General features: G+C 48.7%; 1 protein-coding gene across 4 annotated transcripts; it reads right to left on the reverse strand.

Annotated features, from left to right (window-relative positions):
- Nucleotides 1–722: 722 nt before the first annotated feature.
- Nucleotides 723–19,993, reverse strand: AKR1A1 (aldo-keto reductase family 1 member A1). Of its 4 annotated transcripts, XM_019017606.4 has the most exons (11): nucleotides 19,893–19,987; nucleotides 19,615–19,803; nucleotides 18,225–18,352; nucleotides 8,871–8,960; nucleotides 4,085–4,204; nucleotides 3,753–3,904; nucleotides 2,596–2,791; nucleotides 2,089–2,288; nucleotides 1,773–1,845; nucleotides 1,543–1,629; nucleotides 723–881 (listed from the first exon to the last, which is right to left on the reverse strand). In XM_019017606.4, exons 4-11 carry the CDS (start codon nucleotides 8,952–8,954, stop codon nucleotides 816–818), a joined length of 978 nt encoding a protein of 325 aa, XP_018873151.2. In that variant the 5' UTR covers nucleotides 8,955–8,960; nucleotides 18,225–18,352; nucleotides 19,615–19,803; nucleotides 19,893–19,987; the 3' UTR covers nucleotides 723–815. The 4 variants fall into 4 exon arrangements, with proteins under 4 accessions (XP_018873151.2, XP_018873150.2, XP_063555306.1 ...); XM_019017605.2 differs by lacking the exon at nucleotides 18,225–18,352 and having other exon boundaries at nucleotides 19,893–19,993; XM_063699236.1 differs by lacking the exon at nucleotides 1,543–1,629 and having other exon boundaries at nucleotides 19,615–19,955.
- Nucleotides 19,994–22,071: the final 2,078 nt, after the last annotated feature.

The raw sequence follows: 22,071 nt of genomic DNA on the forward strand, positions 1-22,071 counted from the left end.
TCCCCAGGGCTTAGCATCATGCCTAACCCATAAGTACCCAATAAATACTTCTTGAACAAAGAGCAATGGTTTGGGAAAGTAAAGAGTTTCGTGTGACTGGAGGTTAGAGAGATTTGCCAAAAACCTTCCTAAAACCTGTTTATCAGTGGCCTCTGGTGCCCACCAATAAAAAGTGCATAAGATAGGGCCTTAGGGGCCGAGTGACAAGGTCTGGGCGGGACTGTTGCCTCCTGCAGGTCACCTATGCACACTGACTATAGTGTCTGATGGAGAAAGCCCCTGTCCCCACCTTTTGTGATTTTGCAAGCTAGGATTCCCTAACTTCTTAATGTAAGTCGCTTGGACTCTTCATATTACTAAGCCTAGGCACTGGTCAGGACAGGGGGATGGAAACTTAAGGCCCAGGTCCAGCACTGCCTTGAAACCAACGGACAATCATTGCCCTGATCGCTCACTCCTGAGGTGGCCAATTTGAGGCATTCTTGAGAAGACTCCAGGGAAGCATGCAGTGCTTAAGATGTGCCAGTAGATGGCGCTACTTCCCAACGTGCCTAATGCAAGGATACAGAATTACTCAGCCTCCTCACAGGTTCCTCCAGAACCAGGATATGAATATTTGGGCTTCAAGGGCAGGTCACATCCAGCAGCCCGAGGTCTGTCATCCCTGAGGGAAACAGCCTCCATCTCAGGCCTGACCAGGCAAATAAGACAAGCAAGCAATATGGATGCTCCAATGGCTTTATTAACTCCCTCTTTCCGTTGTGGCAGGACCTCATTAGCTGGAGAGCTGGAAGGGAGGCCAAGAAGCTGTGGTCTCAGTACGGGTCATTAAAGGGGTACAGAGGATGCCCTGCATCCCTTGGGACTCTCTTCCCATCCACCTGGAAAGAGAGACAGATAGATTACTCCATCAGCAGGAGCTGCCGTTCCAAAGACTCCAGGCATCTTCCCCAAATCTTCCTAAACAAACTCATCTGTGTACAGCACTATGCCAGATGGCAGTGGCTGGGATCCCCATCCTCAGAGAACACCACAGTATCAACACCATTCTAGCACCAAACTCATAGCCTGCTATGTAGCTACCCCCGCCCCTAAGAGTTTGCAGTCTGAACTGAGATCAAGAGGCCAGGAACCATTTATTTCCCTAAGTACAGCAGACTTCCCTCCCAACCCCAATCCCTCGAGTGAGGTCAACAATGCCTTCTGGGCTCTCCTCATATCATTTACTGAGAATCTACTACATGTCAGGAACTGGGCTCATTTTACACATAGGAAGCTGAGGCTTGCAGAAGTTTAATAACTTGCTCTAGGTTACAAGATATCAAGAAGCAGGACTGGGACTCACAGGTTATATGCCTTATCCCTGAGCCATACTACTTCCCTGAGCTCAATAAAGAGAAATGAGGGCACTATGTCCAGCATAGCAATCCCACCCACAACACTGTGTCCTTCTCACAACCAGCAAGCCTTAGGTCACACCTGGGCCAGAATCCCACCCCAAATCTCACATTCCTCAAGTCTAGGAGGCTGATACATCCTCACCATAAGCATAGGCACAATATATCTCCAATTTTTGTTCAGGGCATTTAGCTGCTTCATCTCTTCTGGGCTAAAGGTGAAGTCAAACACCTGAGGATGGAGAGTGGGGTTCAAGAAAGCCAGCTTTGTGAGCAGAAGCTGGGGTTCCACAACACTGCCTTTTTAGCCAGGTAGAGTCAGGGCCAAGAAAATGTCCCAAAGAGCTAAAGAAGATAGAACCCATTACCAAGTACCTTGATGTTCTGAAGGATTCGAGAAGGAGTGATACTTTTGGGGATGCAGATCACTTTCCGCTGGACCTGCCACCTAAGTTGGGGGATTAGACAGATGAGGAAAAGGGGTCAGTATTCATAAGCACTATTTTGTTCCCCATGCAGCCTTCCCTAAGCTCCTGGAGCACCTGAGCCCTGCTGAAATGGGAAATATGCCTAGAGTGGCCTCCCTCCAGATCACAAGGCAAGATCCTCAGCCTCACCCAGACACTGAAATAAGAAATCCCTTAACCCTTACCTCCCAACCCAGGGCCCTCTCCCTAAGACTGCCCCATACCTGAGCAAGATCTGAGCTGGAGATCGGCCATACTTTTCAGCCAATGCCAGGACTACTGGTTCCTCCAGCAGGACAGGCTCATCAGGATCACGCCATGCACGATCAGAGGAGCCCAAAGGGCTATAAGCAGTTACCTCCAGGCCACGTGCTTGGCAGTGGGCAATTAGCTCGTTTTGAGCCAAGTATGGGTGGCATTCCACCTGAGCCAAAGAATAACCCATCACCATGAAGTGGTGACACCCAGCTTGCTTGGCCCATCCCAGACATGCATGTCTGGACCACCCCCTATTGCTGACTCCTCCACTCCCCTTCAGCCTGCTTTTCTCACCATTTCCCATCGGCAATTTCATTCTCTCCCACTGCTTCAATGCCCACCTTTATGCAGAGAACTTCTGCACCAACACTCTGACAACTTGCTAGCTATCTCCCTTAAGCAGATCCATCGTCTGCTCACTCATGCTCTTGAGCAGACAACCCCTAAACCACTCATCTGCTTGCTGTCCTTACCTGCAAGACAGCTGGACGCACGGAGGCCACACTGAGTATGTCATCAATCTGCCGACTGTTGAAGTTGGACAGGCCCAGCGCCTGCACCAGCCCCTTAGCCACCAGTGCCTCCAGAGCCTTCCAAGTCTCCTTGTAGTGGGTGGAGTCGTAGCATATAGTCCCATCAGCATTCTTGGGGAAGGGGTTGTCTCCCCGCCTGAGTGAGAGACAGCCCCACCAAGTGTGGACACAAATGCCAGGCTTCTACCCTACCTGCCCATCCAGCCACTCTATGTCCCAAACTCCAATCCCAGAGAGGACAAAGGGCCAAGAATTTTTAAAAAGCCATGCTTTTTCTTTTTTTTTTTTTTTGAGATGGAGTCTCGCTCTGCTGCCCAGGCTGGAGTGCAGTGGCACTATCTCAGCTCACTGCAAGCTCCACCTCCCGGGTTCACGCCATTCTCCTGCCTCAGCCTCCCCAGTAGCTGGGACTACAGGCGCTCGCCACCACGCGCAGCTAATTTTTTGTATTTTTAGTAGAGACGGGGTTTCACCGTGTTAGCCAGGATGGTCTCGATCTCCTGACCTCGTGATCCACCCGCCTCAGCCTCCCAAAGTGCTGGGATTATAGGCGTGAGCCACCGCGCCTGGCCAAAAAAAGCCATGCTTTTTCATCCTTCCAGATCGTAACCCAGGTGTTAAGTTTACATGGAATGCCTATGCCCCCTCCTCTTCCTAGACCTAGATATCTCCTCTCCCCTAGGAAGTCTTCCTTAACTCATCCTCAGGGAGTTATCCACCCTTCTTCCAGCACAGGGCACGGCACTAATGGTGAGCTCTTCTCATATCTTCTGCTGAGACTTACTTATTACTGTAACCCCAGGTGCTCAACAGAAAAGTCAGCACCTTTTCTAAATGATTAAAGGGAGCAGGAGGGTTACAGGTGCATACCCTGGGGTACACACCATGTGAGACTGCCTTCCTTTTTCCAGAGTTAAACTCCTGTAGCTACAGCTAAGCTGCTGTAGCAGAAGAGGCTACGATCCCATGTCAAGCTCCTCAGCTTGGCATGCAAATAAGTGTTCCTATCCTGCTCTGCTGCTGTGACTTACAATAAGTTACTAACACCATCCTGCTCAACCCCCTGATTCCCCAGATGAGGCTCTGGCAAGGCTCACTCAAAGGCATAAGGCCAGTGCATCAGGTACAGGTCCAGATACTCCAGCTGGAGGTCAGCCAGAGTCTTCCGGAGGGCAGGCTCCACATCCTCGGGGTGGTGCTTGGTGTTCCACAGCTTGGATGTCACAAACAGCTCCTCCCGAGGCACCGCCTAGTGCAGGGGGCAGGGCCCACAGTGAGAAGAGCCATGAGCACGTGGTCTCACCCACCCTCAACTCTGGGAGAGGAACTGGAAGGAAGCTGATGCCAGATTCCCTCCAGCTGGGCCCCATCCCTAGCTTCAGCTTCTAAGTTCTCTTACGCCACCTCTCTTTACAACCCCAGTCCTTACCTTGCCTGGTCCCACGTCCTCCTTCAGGGCCTCCCCAATCTCAGGCTCATTGCCGTAGATAGCAGCACAATCAATGTGGCGGTAGCCCACACTAAGGGCATACTTAACAGCTGCTTTTACCTGCCAGGTGAGAGAAGCAGAGGTTTCAGCTATGTTGGTTTCAGCCTTCTACTGTCACCACCCCAAGGTCAATGCTGGGGGAAGGGGGCTCAGAAATATAACAGGCACATCTATGCAGTGGAGGTGAAAAGATGGAAGATGAACTGGGCGCGGTGGCTCACGCCTGTAATCCCAGCACTTTGGGAGGCTGAGGTGGGCAGATCCCCTGAGGTCAGGAGTTCGAGACCAGCCTGGCCAGCTGGAGGTCAGCCTGGCCAACATGGTGAAACCCCATCTCTGCTAAAAATACAAAATTAGCCAGGTGTGGTGGCAGGCGCCTGTAATCCCAGCTACTCAGGAGGCTGAGGCAGGAGAATCACTTGAACCCAGGAGGCAGAGGTTGCAGTGAGCTGAGATTGTGCCACTGCACTTCAGCCTCGGCAACAAGAGCGAAACTTCATCTCAAAAAAAAAAAAAAAAAAAAAAGATGGAAGATGGTTTCAGTCTAAGGGACCAGAAGCCTCTTCAGAGGCTCCAAACCCTTTGCTCTGCTCCCACCCCAACCAGTCTCTAAGATGCCTTCCTACCCAAGCCATCTCAGCAAGGTCTAGCAAAAACTAACAATATTTTCCCGGCATCTACCATAAAGAGGGCTTTAGTAAATATTTTTTCAGGCTGAGCACAGTGGCTCACGCCTGTAATCCTAGGACTCTGGGAGGCCGACATGGGAGCATTGCTTGAAGGCAGAAGTTCAAGACCAGCCTAGTCAACATAGTGAGACCCCCCACCTCTTTAAAAAAAAAAAAAAAAATTAAGGCCAGGCGTGGTGGCTCACGCCTATAATCCCAGCACTTTGGGAAGAAGAGGCAGGTGAATCACCTGAGGTCAGGGGTTTGAGACCAGCCTGGCCAACATGGTGAAACTCTTGTCTCTACTAAAAATACAAAAATTAGCTGTGCATGGTGGCATATGCCTGTAGTCCCAGCTACTCAGGAGGCTGAGATAGGAAGATCACTTGAACCCAGGAGGAGGAGGCTGCAGTGAGCTGAGATCATGCCACTGCACTTCATCCTGGGCGAGACAGAGTGAGACTCCATCTCAAAAAAACACACAAAAAATAACAACAAAAAATTGAAAATAAATTTTTTTTTTTTAAATAAAAGCCAGGCGCGGTGGCTCACACCTGTAATCCCAGCACTTTGGGAGACCGAGGTGGGTGGATCACCTGAGGTCGGGAGTTTGAGACCAGCCTAACCAACACGGAGAAACCCCGTCTCTACTAAAAATACAAAATTAGCTGGGCGTGGTGGTGCATGCCTATAATCCTGGGTACTTGGGAGGCTGAGGCAGGAGAATTGCTTGAACCCGGGAGGTGGAGGTTACAGTGAGCCAAGATCATGCCATTGCACTCCAGCCTGGGCAACAAGAGTGAAACTCCTTCTCAAAAAAAAAAAAAAAAAAAAAAAAATGGCTGGGTGTGGTGGTTCACGCCTGTAGTCCCAGAACTTTGGGAGGCTGAGGCGGGTGGATCATGAGGTCAGGAGATTGAGACCATCCTGGCTAACACAGTGAAACACCGTCTCTACTAAAAATACAAAAAATTAGCTGGGCATGGTAGGGGGTGCCTGTAGTCCCAGCTACTCAGGAGGCTGAGGCAGGAGAATGGTGTGAACCTAGGAGGCGGAGCTTGCAGTGAGGCGAGACTGCACCACTGCACTCCAGCCTGGGCGACAGAGCAAGACTCCATCTCAAAAATAAAATAAAATAAAATAATAAATAAATAAATAAAAATTTAAAAATTTTAAAAAATAAATAATTTTTTTTTTCAATCTGAAGACAGATGGATAAATAGAGAACAGAAGTATAGACCATGGAAACAAGTTCCAGGTTCTAAGGAGCTGGTTAGAGAAACACAGGAAAAAATTCCTAGGCCAAGGACATACAGGGAGTTGTGTAGACAGACTCTGGGAACTCTGGGAGCACAGGCCAGCAAAAGAGGTTAGAAGGGGGAAAAGATTAAGGAAGGCAGATAAGTAGGCTGAAAGCTGGAGGCAGATAAGTGGGCTAAAAGCTGGACCCAGAACTCCCTAATGAGAGAGAAGAAAACAGGCATCAGATAGAAGGATGGGTCAGTTAATTTTGCTAAAATCCAGACTGGAAACATGGCATCAGCAGCAGAAACAAGGGTACCCAGCCCTAGACACAAAGCACCCAAAGCTCTTGTTGTGGGTGCCTGACATAGTATTCAAGATCCCCACCCGGGTGCCGACGTACTTCCCCTAACATCTGACCCCTGCTGTTCCATGCCCCGCCTTGGCCTTGTCTGTGGCCCCCACCCGCTGCCTTGACCTAGCTCCTGGACTTCTCCGAGGCTGTGAGAAGTGCCTGCCTGAAGCACAGGGACCCTGGCTCCAGGCTCCTTGGCAGCTATAGGAAAGAAAGCAAAAGGGAAAAGAGACACAGGTCATCCAAGCACACCACAAACATCAGTCTAAATCCCAGATAGAAGAATCTGTTCTCTCTGCTGGGGCTTCTCTGAAACTTAATCCCCAAACTTCTCTTCACTCTGACTCAAGATTTCCAAGGAAGAAGGAAGAAGCCCTGGGGAAATGCCCCATTCCAGGCAGGAGCCAAATCTCATAGCTACGTCCACCCTGAGAGAGCAGGTCCACATTCCCAGACTCCCCTCAGCTGGGAGGGTCTACACCAGGGGTCAGTCAATTATCAACTTTAACAGTTCTTGAGTTAAGAACTACATTTATATTTTTAAGTGGTTATTTATTTTATTATTATTTTTCTTGGGACGCAGTTTTGCTCTTGTTGCCCAGGCTGGAGTGCAATGGCACGATCTCGGCTCACTGCAACCCCCGCCTCCCGGATTCAAGTGATTCTCCTGCCTCAGACTCCTGAGTAGCTGGGATTACAGGCATGCACCACCACGCCTGGCTAATTTTGCATTTTTAGTAGAGATGAGGTTTCTCCGTGTTGGTCAGGCTGGTCTCGAACTGCCAAACTCAGGTGATCCGCCTGCCTCAGCCTCCCAAAATGCTGGGATTACAGGCATGAGCCACCACACCCAGCTTAAGTGGTTACATATTAAAAGGTCACGAGTGTATAATCACCTCCATCTGTAACTTGTCCAATAGAATCTAATTGTTTTTTAACTTTTTTTCCTAATTTTTCCCCCTAGACGGAGTCTTGCTCTGTTGCCTAGGCTGGAGTGCAGTGGCGTAATTTTGGCTCACTGCAACCTCTGCCTCCCAGGTTCAAGCAATTCTAATGCCTCAGCCTCCCAAGTAGCTGGGATTACAGGTGTGTGCCACCACGCCTGGCTAATTTTTGTATTTTTAGTAGAGACGGGGTTTCACGATGTTGGCCAAGCTGGTCTCGAACTCCTGACCTTGTGATCCGCCTCCCAAAGTGCTGGGATTACAGGCGTGAGCCACAGTGTCCGGCCTACCTTTTTTTTTTAAGATGGTCTCGCTCTGTCCAGGCTGGAGTGCAGTGGCATGATCATAGGTCACTGCAGCCTCGACTTCCAGGGCTCCAACAATCCCCCTAACTCAGTCTCTCAAGTAGTTGGGACCACAGGCGCATTCGAATTTTTTAATTTTTTGTAGAGATGGGGGTCTCACTGTGTTGCCCAGTCTGGTCTCAAATTCCTGGGCTCAAGCAATCTTCCTGCCTCGGCCTCCCAAAGTGCTGGGATTACAGGTATGAGCCACCACACTTGGCCCTATCTTGTTCTTTAAAAAATAGTTTGTGGCCGGGCAAGGTGGCTCACATCTGTAATCCCAGCACTTTGGGAGGCCAAGGCAGGTGGATCTCCTGAGGTCAGGAGTTCAAGACCAGCCTTGCCAACATGGTAAAACCCTGTCTCTACTAAAAATACAAAAATTAGCCAAGTGTGGTGGCTCATGCCTGTAGTCCCAGCTACTCGAGAGGCTGAGGCAGGAGAATCACTTGAACCCATGAGGCAGAGGTTGCAGTGAGCCGAGATCACGCCACTGCACTCCAGCCTGGGGAACAGAGTGAGACTCGGTTTCAAAAAAAAAAAAAGTTTGCTGGGCCTGTGTGTTAGTGTGTGCCTGCGGTCCCAGCTACTCAGGAGGCTGAGGTGGGAGGGTCACTTGAGCCCAGGAGGTCAAGGCTGCCATGAGCCAAGATTGTGCCACTGCACTCCAGCCTGGGCAACAGAGCGAGACCCTGTCTCAAGTAAAAAAAAAAAAAAAAAGTTTGCTGACCTTTGGTCTATACAATATACAATTCACCTAGTTATTCTTCAAACCTTGACACCTGCTATGTGCCTAATTCTGGACTGAGCAGTAGGGAGAGGCTGAGCCCTCAAAGAACCCAGTGTGGGAGAGGAGACATGATCACAGCACAGGGTGATAACTGCCATATTAGGGGTCATAGCATAGGGATGGGCACAGAGGGGCCCCATGTTTGCCACAGCACTCAGTGCAGATCCAGTTAGAGAAAGATGTCCTTCCTATGCCCCCAGCCCTGCTGGGCCCCTCAGCCCACTCTCTGAGTCAGCTGGGGAAGCCCAGGATGTATAATTGGTGTCTTCTCTTATCTCTTCCCACTGGCTCATCCCCACTGGAAGGGGAGTATGGGGGTGGGGCTGCTAGGAAAATGCAGGCAGAGGCTCAACAAGTTTCTTTTTTCTTCCCCCATCCCTCACCTGACCAGGCTCACTCTTCCAGGTACCCAGACCAATCAGAGGCATCTTCTGCCCAGTGTGCAGGAGAACACAGGAAGCCGCCATTGCCCCCTGAAACACAGATGGGAAGAGAATGGTGTTGGGGTTAGTGCTGTTGTTCAGGTCTCAGATATCCACTGTCAAGAATACTGCAAAGCGCCAAGTGCAGTGGCTCACGCCTGTAATCCCAGCACTTTGGGAGGCTGAGGCGGGCAGATCACCTGAGGTCAAGAGTTCAAGACCAGCTGGGTCAACATGGTAAAACCCCATCTCTACTAAAAATACAAAAATTATCTAGGCATGGTGGCGCGCACCTGTAGTCCCAGCTGCTCGGGGGGCTGAGGCACAAGAATCACTTGAACCTGGGAGGTGGAGGTTGCAGTTAGCTGAGATTGCGCCACTGCACTCCAGCCTGGGTGACAGAGTAAGACTCCATCTCACTACTACAAAGCATGGGCCAGGAAGGGGTGGGGAAGAGGGGACAGATGTGGAGGACAAACACGTGGTTATATATGTGCCTGTGAGCAAAGGCAGCAGAGACAGAGTGCCCCAAACCAACCATGGCCAGTAGCTCCTGGACAAACACTAACCAGACCACCAGCCTGGCTGCCGTTCTCTGTGGCAGGCTAAAGATCTCTGTTAAAGAACTGCACTATCTAAAAACAAAAGCAGGGTGGCCACACAGAAGCACCCAGTCTTGACTAAATAAGGTCTCAAGCCAGTGTAAGGCAGGCAAAGGCCATTATGACAGAAAGAGAGACCAGGTAACTGAATAGGCCCAGGAAGGGGCCACTTCTCTGAGAATGAAATGAATGTTCCCAGGAGGTTGTCAGAACTACAGAGATTCTCGGCCAGGCACGGTGGCTCACGCCTGTAATCCCAGCACTTTGGGAGGCAGAGGCGGGTGGATCACGAGGTGAGGAGATCGAGACCATCCTGGCTAACTCAGTGAAAGCCCATCTCTACTAAAAATACAAAAAATTAGCCAGGCGTGGTGGCGGGTGCCTGTAGTCCCAGCTACCTGGGAGGCTGAGGCAGGAGAATCACTTGAACCCAGGAGGCGGAGGTTGCAGTGAGGTTAGATTGCACCACTGCACTCCAGCCTGGGCAACAGAGCGAGACTTTGTCTCAAAAAAAAAGAAATGCAGAGATTCTCCAAGTACCTTTCACAGAGGTCTGGTCAGCCATGCTGGTAGGCCCGAGTGGGCTCCTGCAAGGGAGGTAAAGGGAGTCCTAAAAAAGGAACTCTTTTTTAGACTCAGGGTCTGGTTCTGTCTCCTAGGTTGGAGAACAGTGGTGTGATCATGGCTCACTGCAGCCTTGAACTCCTAAGCTCAAGTGATATTCCTGCCTCAGCCTTCCAAGTAGCTGGGACTACAGGCCTGTGCCAGCACACCTGGATGTTTTTAAACTTTTTTAGAGATGGTTCTGGCTAGGTTGCCCAGGCTGGTCTTGAACTTCTGACCTCAAGCTATCCAGCTACTTCAGCACCCTGAGTTGCCAGGATTACAGGTATGAGCCACCATATCCAGATCTTTAATTTTTTAGTTGAGAAAATAGGCTCAAAGAAGTGAAGTTAGACCGGGCGCTGTGCCTCACACCTGTAATACAAGCACATGGGGAGGCCAAGGCAGGCAAATCACTTGAGGTCAAAAGTTAGAGACCAGCCTAACTGGTCTCTAACCAGTTTCACCAACATGGTGAAACCCCATTTCTACCAAAAAATACAAAAATTAGCTAGGTGTGGTGGCATGCACCTGTAGTCCCAGCTATGGAGGCTGAGGCGGGAGAATCGTTTGAACCCGGGAGGCAGAGGTTGCAGTGAGCCAAGATTGCGCCACTGCACTCCAGCCTGGGCGACACAGCCAGACTCCATCTCAAAAAAAAAAAAAAAAAAAGTGAAGTTATTTGCTCCAAATCAACAGCTAAGAAGTGGCAAAACTGGCTGGGCACAGTGGCTCACGCCTGTAATCCCAGCACTTTGGGAGGTTGAGGTGGGCGGATCACAAGGTCAAGAGATCGAGACCAGCCCTGGTCAACATAGTGAAACCCCGTCTCTACTAAAAATACAAAAATTAGCCGGGCATGGTGGCGGGTGCCTATAATCCCAGCTACTTACTTGGGAGGCTGAGGCAGGAGAATTGCTTGAACCCGGGAGGCGGAGGTTGCAGTGAGCTGAGATCATGCCACTGCACTCCAGCCTGGGTGACAGAAGGAGACTCCGTCTCAAAAAAAAAAAAAAAAAAAGAAAAGAAAAGAGAAAAGAAGTGGCAAAACCAAGGATCTAAGGAGGAGCTAATGGAAAAAAGGCAAATAAACACAGACCTATAAAAAGATACTCATGATAGACACAAGTATGATGTACTACAGAAAAGGGCAAGGACAAAGAAATATTGACACTGGTTTTTAAGAATTCCCAAGAGTTAAGGGGAAGAACTCTTTCCAGGAAGGGGAAACTATACACATGACTTCAGTGCAGCAGAAAAATAACTAATTACAGATACAAGTAAATTTCCAACCAAACAAAGCAGGTAACTGGAGCCTCCCCCTCTGGAAAGCTATGCAAATAAGAGGTCACCAAATGGCCCAAGAATACTCGTTTTGTCAGTAAATTGAATGTTCCAACTCTTGTGCTAAACCCAAGAGAAAAATATATTTAAATATTTAAACTGCCTTCCTTCAGTTTATGGTCTTGTAATGGGAACAGGTGATATCAGTACACTGTGATAAGAGCTTTGATCAAATTCTGCACAAGAGCTGCACAAGGGCGGCAAGAAAAGAGTAACCTTGCTAGAATGGCTTCTTGGAGGCATCTCTTCCTGAGTCAAGTCCTAAAGAATAACTGAACAGGAGTTATTCAAGTGAAAGAAAAGGAGAGAGAATGTTCACACCAAGAGCCAATGAGGTAGATACAACCTTTTCCCTTGATCTCATCAGTACCATGAATATCACTCTTGGGATTGATTTAATTGCCAACAATATCTTTATAAATATAATCCTAGTTTCCAGGTTCTAAAAGGATGTAGGATAGAGCAAGTAATAACACAAGTTGTGGCCAGGAGTGGTGGCTCACGCCTGTAATCCCAGCACTCTGGAAGGCCGATGCGACGGATCACCTGAGGTCAGGGTATTACCAGCCTGGCCAACATGGCGAAACCCCATCTCTACTGAAAATACAAAAATTAGGCCGGGTTTGGTGGCTTACACCTGTAATCCCAGCACTTTGGGAGGCCGAAGAGGGCAGATCACGAGGTCAGGAGTTCGAGACCAGCATGACCAACATGGTGAAACCCCGTCTCTCCTAAAAATACAAAAATTAGCCAGGCATGGTGGCACATGCCTGTAGTCCCAGCTACTCAGAAGGCTGAGACAGGAGGAATCACTTGAACTCGGGAGGTGGAGGTTGCAGTGAGCCGAGATTGAGCCACTGCACTCCAGCTTGGGTGACAGAGCAAGACTCCATCTCAAAAAAAAAAAAAAAAAAAAATTAGCTGGGTGTGGTGGCGCATGGGCGTGGTGGTGCATGCCTGTAATCTCAGCTACTTGGGAGGCCAAGACATGAGAATCACCTGAACCTGGGAGGCGGAGGTTGCAGTGAGCCGATATAGTGCCACTGCATTCCAGTCTGGGTAACAGAGCGAGACCCTGTCTCAAAAAATAATAATAATAATAAGTCAAGTTGAGGCTGGGTACAGTGGCTAACGTCTGTAATCCCAGCACTTTGGGAGGCCGAGGCAGGCAGATCACTTAAGACTTGAGGTCAGGAGTTCGAGACCAGCCTGGCCAACATGGCGAAACCCCCTCTCTACTAAAAATACAAAAATTAGCTGGACATGGTGGTGCACACCTTAATCCCAGCTACTCGGGTGGCTGAGGCAGGAGAATCGCTTGAACCCAGGAGGCAGAGGTTGCAGTGAGCTGAGATCATGCCACTGCACTCCAGCCTGGGATACAGAGTGAGGCTCCATCTCAAAAAAAAAAAAAAAGACAAGTTGTGAGTAAAGCCAGTACACCAACACTGTCTTTCCTAATACTTCTGACCCAGGAAGAATTTTATAGTCTAGTTTAAGTTGGTTTTGGAAACCACTCTTTTCTGCTAAAACAAAATCAAAACTTCAATCTGAGTGTCAAACCACAAGCTACCAGGGCAATGCTCTTTATAATCAAATTTCCAAGGGATCAAGCAAGCAAGTCTGGACTTGACAAGAGGAACCTGGTGGCCTGCTGCCACCAGGGTCTAAGGCAGGTTTCCTGGGCTTAATGCCCAATGACCTGTTGGCCTCTCGCAGATTACCCAGCACGCATGAGAAGGCTCTGAAATTACACCTGGGGTGAGAGCTTGAACAACACCCTGGCTTAAGGGGAAAAGGAAGAAGAAACCTGAATCTTGCTTCTCCCTTTCTTTTGCTGGTGAAACTGAACACCGAAAAGGCTGAGGCTTGGGGAACAGGGATGAAAGATGCAGGAGATCTGCAAAGAACAAGAGCTCCCTAGGGAAGAATGAAGGTGCCACATAGATGTTTTTCTCTAGGACAGAAAATCATCCTCGGCCAGCTCTTGACTTCCTCATCTTCTGCTTGATACAACTGCTTTCCAGCCTAGCCGTGCGTGAACAGATTCCAGACTCTGAGCTTGTCAGGAACTGCCTATCTGGACCTTTGGCAGCATTCAGAAACCCTCATGTTATCTTTTTTATTTTTTATTTTCTTTAGATAGAATTTCATTCTTGTCACCCAGGCTAGAGTGCAATGGCGCGATCTTGGCTCACTACAACCTCCGCCTCCTGGGTTCAAGCGATTCTCCTGCCTCAGCCTCCCCAGTAGCTAGGATTACAGGCATGTGCCACCACGCCCAGCTAATTTTTGTATTATTAGTAGAGACAGGGTTTCACCATGTTGGCCAGGCTGGTCTTGAACTCCTGACCTCAGGTGATCCACCAGCCTCAGCTTTTCAAAGTGCTGGGATTACAGGCATGAGTCACTGTGCCCAGCCTATCTTTTACTTTATTTATTTATTTTGTTTGAGATGGAGTTTCACTCTTCTTGCCCAGGCTGGAGGGCAATGATGCAATCTTGGCTCACCACAACCTCCACCTCCCAGGTTCAAGCGATTCTCCTGCCTCAGCCTCCCGAGTAGCTGGGACTACAGGCGCCCGCCACCACGCTCGGCTAATTTTTGTATTTTTAGTAGAGACGGGGTTTCACTGTATTGGCCAGGCTGGTCTCGAACTCCTGACCTTGTGATCCACCCGCCTCAGCCTCCCAAAGTGCTGGGATTACAGGCATGAGCCACTGTGCCCGGCTATCCTTTTTTTTTTTTTAAGATGGAGTCCTGCTCCGTCACCCAGGCTGGAGTACAGTGGCACGATCTTGGCTCACTGCAACCTCCACTTCCCAGGTTCAAGTGATTCTCTTGCCTCAGACTCCAGAGTAGCTGGGATTACAGGCGCCCACCACCACACCTGGCTAATTTTTTGTATTTTTAGTAGAGACGGGGTTTCACCATGTTGAGTAAGCTTGTCTCAAACTCCTGACCTCAAGCAATCCACCCACCTCGGCCCAATGTGCTGGGATTACAGGCGTGAGCCGCCGCGCCCGGCGGAAACCTTCATGTTATATTCAAGTGTAAAAGGGAGATGTGTGCGTTGAGTGGGGAGGAGGGTATTATCAGGAATCAGGTTTTATTATTTCCAATTCAGTGCCTAGGTTCCTTCCCTCTGTTGAATTCTTTCTTTCTCAAAGGGCTCTACAGTTGCTGCCTGGATGCAGGGAACTAGAAGACACAGGAAAAAAAAGGAAACAATATCTACATGACTGTTTCCTAGCTGCATGGGCCTCTCCTCTGGCTCCCACAAATGCTGGTGTGGGAGGCAGAGGAAAGGTCCCTTCAGGGTTTTCTCCTCAATCTTCTCATTCCCTAGTTGAGTTCATGCCTTCGGTTATCGCCTTAGGCCTTGATTCTTCTCACCCCACTTCTGTATATTCAACGCCCTCTGGACCTCTCCACTAGTATGTATAGGCATCTGAGATTCGCCATGTCCAAAACTGTACTCATCAAATCCAGCAGTAGAGTGCAGAGGAAACAGTTTAGGCTGTGGGGCTACGCAGACCTGGGTTTGAATCTCAGTTCTGATATTTTCAAGAGATACTATATCTAAAGCACCTTGCACAGGGCCTAACCCATGCTCTTCTTTCTGTATAGTCATCCCTTGGTATCCACAGGAGATTGGTTCCAGGACCCCTTCAGATACCAAAATCCTGGGATGCTCCAGTCCCTTATATAAAATGGCATAGTATTTGCATAAACCTAAGTACATCTTCCTGTATATTTTAATCAACTCTAAATACTTATAATTCCTAATACAATATAAATGCTAAATGCTAGGTAAATAGGTGTTATAATTTTTTTTTTTTTTAGATACAGTTTCACTCTTGTTGCCCAGGCTGGAATGCAATGGCGCAATGTCGGCTCACCGCAACCTCCGCCTCCTGGGTTCAAGTGATTCTCCTGCCTCAGACTCCCGAGTAGCTGGGATTATAGGCATGCGCCACCACGCCTGGCTAATTTTGTATTTTTAGTAGAGACAGGGTTTCTCCATGTTGGTTAGGCTGGTCTCGAACTCCTGACCTCAGGTGATCCACCCACCTCGGCCTCCCAAAATGCTGGGATTACAGGCGTGAGCTACCACGCCCGGCCTATACTGTATTTTTTTATTTGAATTTTTAAAATTGGTTTTTGTTCCCAAGTATTTTTGATTCTAGGTTGAATCCGCAGATGCGGAACTTGTGGATAGAGTGTTGACTTTGTACTCCATCTCACCAAAAGACCAAAGCCCTGGATAACAAGTGTTAAAGCAAACCAGACAACATGTTGATAGTATAATCCATTTGGGCCTTAAAAAAAACCATCTGGTTGGGTGTGGTGGCTCATGCCTGTTAATCCCAGCACTTTGGGAGGCTGAGGCAAGCAGATTGCTTGAGTCCAGGAGTTCGAGACCAGCCTGGGGAACATGGCAAAACTTAGTCTCTACAAAAAATATGAAAATTAGCCAGGCATAGTGATGTGTCTCTATGGTCCTAGCTACTCAGGGGGCTGAGGCAGGAGGATCCCTTGAGCCTGGGGGGCAGAGGTTGCAATGAGCTGAAATCACACCACTGCACTCCAGCCTGGGCCACAGACTGAAACCCTGTCTAAAAAATAAATAAATAAAAGCCATCTAAAGAAAGTATTTGCAGTTCCTTGCAGGCATTTATGAGTATTATCAGATTATGGTTTTGATAAGTAGTTGGTGAGGAGAGTATTTTCTCCTGTACTTTTCTTTTTGAGACAGGGTCTCACTCTGTTGCCCAGGCTGGAGTGCAGTGGCCCATCCATGGCTCATTGCAGCTTCGAACTCCCGCACTGGAGCAATCCCGAGTAGCTGGGACTACAGGCACATGTCACCACACCTAGCTTATTTATTTACTTATTTATTGAGACAGAGTCTCGCTCTAACGTCCAGGCTGAAGGGCAGTGGTGTGATCTCAGCTCACTGCAAACTCCATCTCCCAAGCTCAAGCTATCCTTTCCATTCAGCCTCCCAGGTAGCTGGGACTAGAAGCATGGGCCACCATGTCCAGCTCATTTTTTGTATTTTTCGTAGAGACAGGATTTCTCCTTGTTGCCCAGGCTGGTCTCAAACTCCTAGGCTCAAGTGGTCCTTCTGCCTCAGCCTCCCAAAGTGCTGGGATTATAAGTGTGAGCCACCATGCCTGGACTTATTTTTCTTTTGTAGAGATAGGGTCTCACTATGTTGCCCTCTCAAACTTCTAGCCTCAAGTGACCCTCCCACCTTGGCCTCCTAAAGTGCTGGGATTACAGGTGTGAGCCACCACACCTGGCTTTCTCCTATACTTTTTTTTTTTTGAGACGGAGTCTCGCTCTGTCACCCAGGCTGGAGGGCAGTGGCGTGATCTCGGCTCACTGCAAGCTCCACCTCCCGGGTTCATGCCATTCTCCTGCCTCAGCCTTCCGAGTAGCTGGGACTACAGGTGCCCGCTACCATGCCTGGCTAATTTTTTTGTATTTTTTAGTAGAGACAGGGTTTCACCATGTTAACCAGGATGGTCTCGATCTCCTGACCTCGTGATCCGCCCATCTCAGCCTCCCAAAGTGCTGGGATTACAGGCATGAGCCACCACACCCAGCCTCTCCTATACTTCTAAAAAAGCCAGCTTGGAAAATCACCTTACATATGTAATGTTGGCCAGATTTTGTCAGTTTAGCTGGGTTTTAAATCTTGTTAATACTTATAGCTACAGAAAAAGAGAATGCTCTAATATGTAACCTAAGACCTAAGATTGCAATAATGCTTCCTGTACTTCTTGATGTATGTGAAAAGAATTTTAAAATATATATTCCCAAATCTTTCTCTAGTCCATCCATATCTACCTCCACTGCCACTGCCCCATCTCTGACCACCACCACTCTTTTTTTTTGAGACAGAGTCTCGCTCTGTCGCCAGGCTGGAGTACAGTGGTGTGATCTCGGCTCACTACAACCTTCGCCTCCCAGGTTCAACTGATTCTCCTGCCTCAGCCTCCCCAGTAGTTGGGACTACAGGCGCATGTCACCACACCCAGCTAATTTTTGTATTTTTAGTACAGACGGGGTTTCACCATGTTGGCCAGGATGGTCTCCATCTCTTGACCTCGTGATCTGCCCGCCTCAGCCTCCTGAAGTGCTGGTATTATAGGCATGAGCCACTGTGCCCAGCCTTTTTAAATTTTTTTTTGAGACAGAGTCTCACTCTGTTGCCCAGGCTGGAATGCAGTGGCATGATCTCGGCTCACTGCAATCTCTGCCTCCCGGGTTCAAGTGATTCTCCTGCCTCAGCCTCCCCAGTAGCTGGGATTATAGGTGTGCGCCACCACACCCAGCTACTTTTTGTATTTTTAGTAGGGACAGGGTTTCACCATGTTGGCCAGGCTGGTCTCGAACTCCTGACCTCAGGTGATCCACCCACCTTGGCCTCCCAAAGTGCTGGGATTACAGGCATGAGCCACTGTGCCCAGCTGACCATCACTCTTTACTTAAACCACAGATCTTGGCTTCCAGAGTGGTCCCTCTTCCCGCAGTCCATCACCAGATCCAACCATGTGACTCCCAGTCTCAAACCCTTCCAGCAATTCTCCCCTATATTCAGGATAAAGTCCAGGCTTCTCAAAACCTGGCTTCTATCTTTCTCATTTCACCACCTCCTCATGTCAGACTGTATTCCAGACTTTGAACACTCAACAGGGTCACATCACTTACCTGACTCTAGGTGTGTGCACACTTTCCTTCCCCAAACCCTACCTTTGCCTGGCTAGCTGCTGCTCATCCTTCAGCTAGCACTTTACATTTCTGGCTCCTTTCCAGGTGCAGTGGCTCATACATGTAATCTCAGCACCTGGGCAGGCTGAGGCGGGAGGATCACTTGAAACCTGGGCAACAAAAGGAAACACTGTCTCTACAAAAATTTGTTTTTTTCTTTCTGAGTCTGCTTGCTAGGGAGAATTTTTTTTTTTTAATTTTAAAGATTAACTGGGCACAGTGGCATGTACTTTATAGTCCAAAGGCTGAGGTGGCAGGATTATTTGAGCCCAGAAGTTTGAGGCTGCACTGAGCAAGGATTCCACCACTACACTCCAGCATGGGCAAAAGAGCGAGAGACCCCCATCCATCTCTAAAAAGAAAATAAATAAATAAATAAATGGATGGCTACTTCCATGTACTGATAGCATGTGCACATCACTACATTTTTCTGTTTATATATAAATTTCCCCCACAAACCTGGCTACTCCTTGAGGTCTGAGCCTGTCATCTGCCTGAACCCCTCACTCCTAGAGTACCTGTCCCATACATACATACATACATACATACAATGTACACAACACACACACCACACACACACAGCTTATGGGGGAGAGATCTTGCCAGGTTGAGTTTGGCCAGCTGGAAGGACATTTGAGGAAGTCGCTGCCTCTGTCACCTTATTCCTTTACCTGTTGGAAAACCTGAAAAGAATCCTCTTGGAGAATATCAAAGTACTTTACTATACTCGGCAAAAAATCCCAGTGGACCAGATAGAATCATACTGAGATTGCTCCTGTATTAAAGATAAAGAAACAGATCTTGGAAAAGTAACAGGCCTGCAGCCCTGAGTATGAACGATCTGAAGGGGAAGAGTTAATTAACAGTAGCCTCATCCAGTGAAGGTTCAGATCTGTGTCTTACTTTAACAGAGTTCTGGGGCAACAGAATAACATGTCAGACTTTCTCAGACCCAAAGCAGGTGTCTAAGTAAGAGAATTATCCCCACTTCTCTCCACTTCTGAGAACTATCCCTGCACCTGCATAAGAAAGCCGGAGCAGCTGGAAAAAGCACATAGGTGAGCAAACAAAAAGATGGCAATTAAAACTTGCAGATCACCTAGTATGCGCTGTGCGCCTTCAAAGCTTTATCTCAATTCTTGCTACAGTTCTAATGTAGGACCTCATTTTACTGCTGAGGAAACAGGTTCAGAGAAACTGGGAAGTTAGCAAGATCATACAGAGAAAAAGAAGAGCTCAAATCCGAAACCAAGTCTCGTCCCCTCCAGTGCTCTGCGCTCTCCGCTCAACCCCGGGGGCTTACATTTCAGTAGTAAAGGATCGAGGCCATCTCCTCCGGGAGAAAGATAGGCCAGCAGCAAGAGAAACTCACCTTGGCACAAGCACAGAGCGTGAATAGGGTACTGTGGCCTGGGCTCAGTTCTGCACCCGCCAGAGATCCAACGGTCCTCAGCTTAAGTCTGGCGGTGAGGGTGAAGTTCCACCCGGAGGGAGGGGCAGGGGCCGGGCATAAAGGATCACGCGCAGGGTGGACCGCCTTCGCCGCCTCCCGAGGAAGGACCTGAAGGGGATGGAAACCAGAGCTGGGAGGTAGTACCGTCTCCACCTCTGGATCCTCGTGGTCGAAGTGGCCGAAACTTGGTCACTCACTCCGCAGCGCGGGTTTGGAGAACTCCTGGGCACAATGAGGCAGGTGGCGCTGGCCACGTGGGCGGTGCAAGGGGCGGGGCCAGCCTCGCCTTTTGCTGGCCCACATTGCACCGCGCGCCTAGGCGCCGCCGCTGGCGCTTTTCCGGGGGAAGTAAGGTAGCAGATGCCACGTTGCAGGTTCTTCTGGTGTCGGCCCTCCGGATTCACAATGCCATCCGTGACTCCATACTCTCCCTAAAGTCAGGTTGGCTGGATTCCCAAAGTTCACCTAAGTTGGCCCCGTTACATTTAGTTCAAGCAAACTGAGGCCCAGAGAGCAGCTGCAACGTCAAGATTGGCCAGAATACAGAAGATCTCGCGTCTGCAGATCCAGGCGCTGGAAAGTGCCTGGTCCCTCTGTCTGGACCATGGACCCCGCCCAGCACGTTATGTGCCAGGCACTGTGCTTAACACTTAATAAACATGGTTTTATTGAATCTTCATAATAATCCTGGAAAAGGAATATTCGTTTTTTTTTTTTTTTGAGACGGAGTCTCGCTCTCGCCCAGGCTGGAGTGCAGTGGCGCGATCTTGGCTCACTGCAACCTCCGCCTCCCTGGTTCAAGCAATTCTCTGCCTCAGCCTCCCGAGTAGCTGGGATTACAGGCGCCCGATACCACGCCTGGCTAATTTTTTTGTATTCTTTAGTAGAGACGGGGTTTCGCCATCTTGGCCAGGCTGGTCTTGAACTCCTGACCTCGTGATCCACCCGCCCTGGCCTCCCAAAGTGCTGGGATTACAGGAGTGAGCCACTGCGCCTGGCCGAAAAGGAATATTCTTTTATTTCGTGCAAGCCTTTTTAAAAATCGTAGCATAGCATATATACAGAAAATACACCAGTCTTTTTTTTTTTCTTTTTTTCCTATTCTACATCCAGGAAGAAAGAAAATGTATAAATCTTAAATGTATACAGTTCTTTTTTTTATTATTATTTTTTGCAATGTAACTGCCATCCAGAGGAAGATACAGATATTACCAGCACACCATAAGCCTGTGAGGAAAGTATTCGTAATCCATTTTACAGATTGGACAGACTCAGCAAGGTTAAGGCTATTTATAATTTTCCCAAAGTCACACAGGTATTAATTAAATGACACATCTGCGATTTGAAATAGTCTGTGCTGTTTAAGTGGAGAGGTGTCTTGCATGTATGTGTTTTCCTTGGCAGGGATGGGCAAGACACAGGGTTATCTCGGTTTGGCTCTGCTTTTCCCCACACCTTTACTCCCTGAGAGCCACTCTTCCCATTTCCCCACCCCCATTATCCCCCACTGTCTCCCCAACATAAGTGATGTCCTGGTGGACCAAATGTCTAATGTATCAGGCCATCCTCATAAAAACAATCAGACTCGGCCGGGTGCGGTGGCTCACGCCTGTAATTCCAGCACTTTGGGAGGCCGAGGCAGGCGGATCACCTAAGGTCAGGAGTTAGAGACCAGCCTGACCAACATGGAGAATCCCCGTCTCTATTAAAAATACAAAATTAGCCGGGCGTGATGGTGCATGCCTGTAATCCCAGCTACTCGGGAGGCTTAGGCAGGAGAATCGATTGAACCCGGGAGGCGGAGGTTGCAGTAAGCGAAGATTATGCCACTGCACTCCAGCCTGGGCGACAGAGCAAGACTCTGTCTCAAAAAAAAAAAAAAAAGAATATACTGCTTCCCTACCAATGAGAAAGAGAAGGAAAGAGCCAACAGATAGTTTGCCCTTGCTGCCCCTAAAGCATGATGATTCCTAGACACCATACATATAGTGGTCTCATATAGCCTCTCAGTCCTATGTAACTGAGTGCTTAGCTGTGTCTTCTTATGAAACTATAGCTAGGTCTGTGGCACACCACCTGTTATTTTCTTTCCCTTCTTCCCCGGCTAATTTCTGTTTTTCTCTCATTCTTGTTCTGAGATTATACCTCCTATTAAATCCTTAGCATGTAAGCTTTGCCTTGAGCTCTGTTTTTCTAATGTAGTTTTCTAGACTAAGATAAAACTATATTAATTTTATAAGGAGTGGAAAGAGAGAGAAAAACAGAATGATTTAAAAGAACCAGGTCAGGGCCAGGCACGGTGGCTCACACCTGTAATCCCAGCACTTTGGGAGGCTGAGGCAGGTCTCTACTAAAAACACGGAAATGGCCGGGCAT

The sequence above is a fragment of the Gorilla gorilla genome, chromosome 1 (assembly GCF_029281585.2).
Source record: "Gorilla gorilla gorilla isolate KB3781 chromosome 1, NHGRI_mGorGor1-v2.1_pri, whole genome shotgun sequence".
Taxonomy (NCBI): domain Eukaryota; kingdom Metazoa; phylum Chordata; class Mammalia; order Primates; family Hominidae; genus Gorilla; species Gorilla gorilla.

Bases quoted from the DNA above. Each gene is read 5' to 3' on its own strand.
- AKR1A1 (XM_019017605.2), bottom strand. From the start codon at position 8,954: ATGGCGGCTTCCTGTGTTCTCCTGCACACTGGGCAGAAGATGCCTCTG. The intron at 4,205-8,870 runs GTGAGGGATGGG...CTCACCTGGCAG, and splicing joins GGAAGAGTGAGCCTGGTCAG to GTAAAAGCAGCTGTTAAGTA. The intron at 882-1,542 runs GTGAGGATGTAT...CTCTCTTTCCAG, and splicing joins ATATTGTGCCTATGCTTATG to GTGGATGGGAAGAGAGTCCC.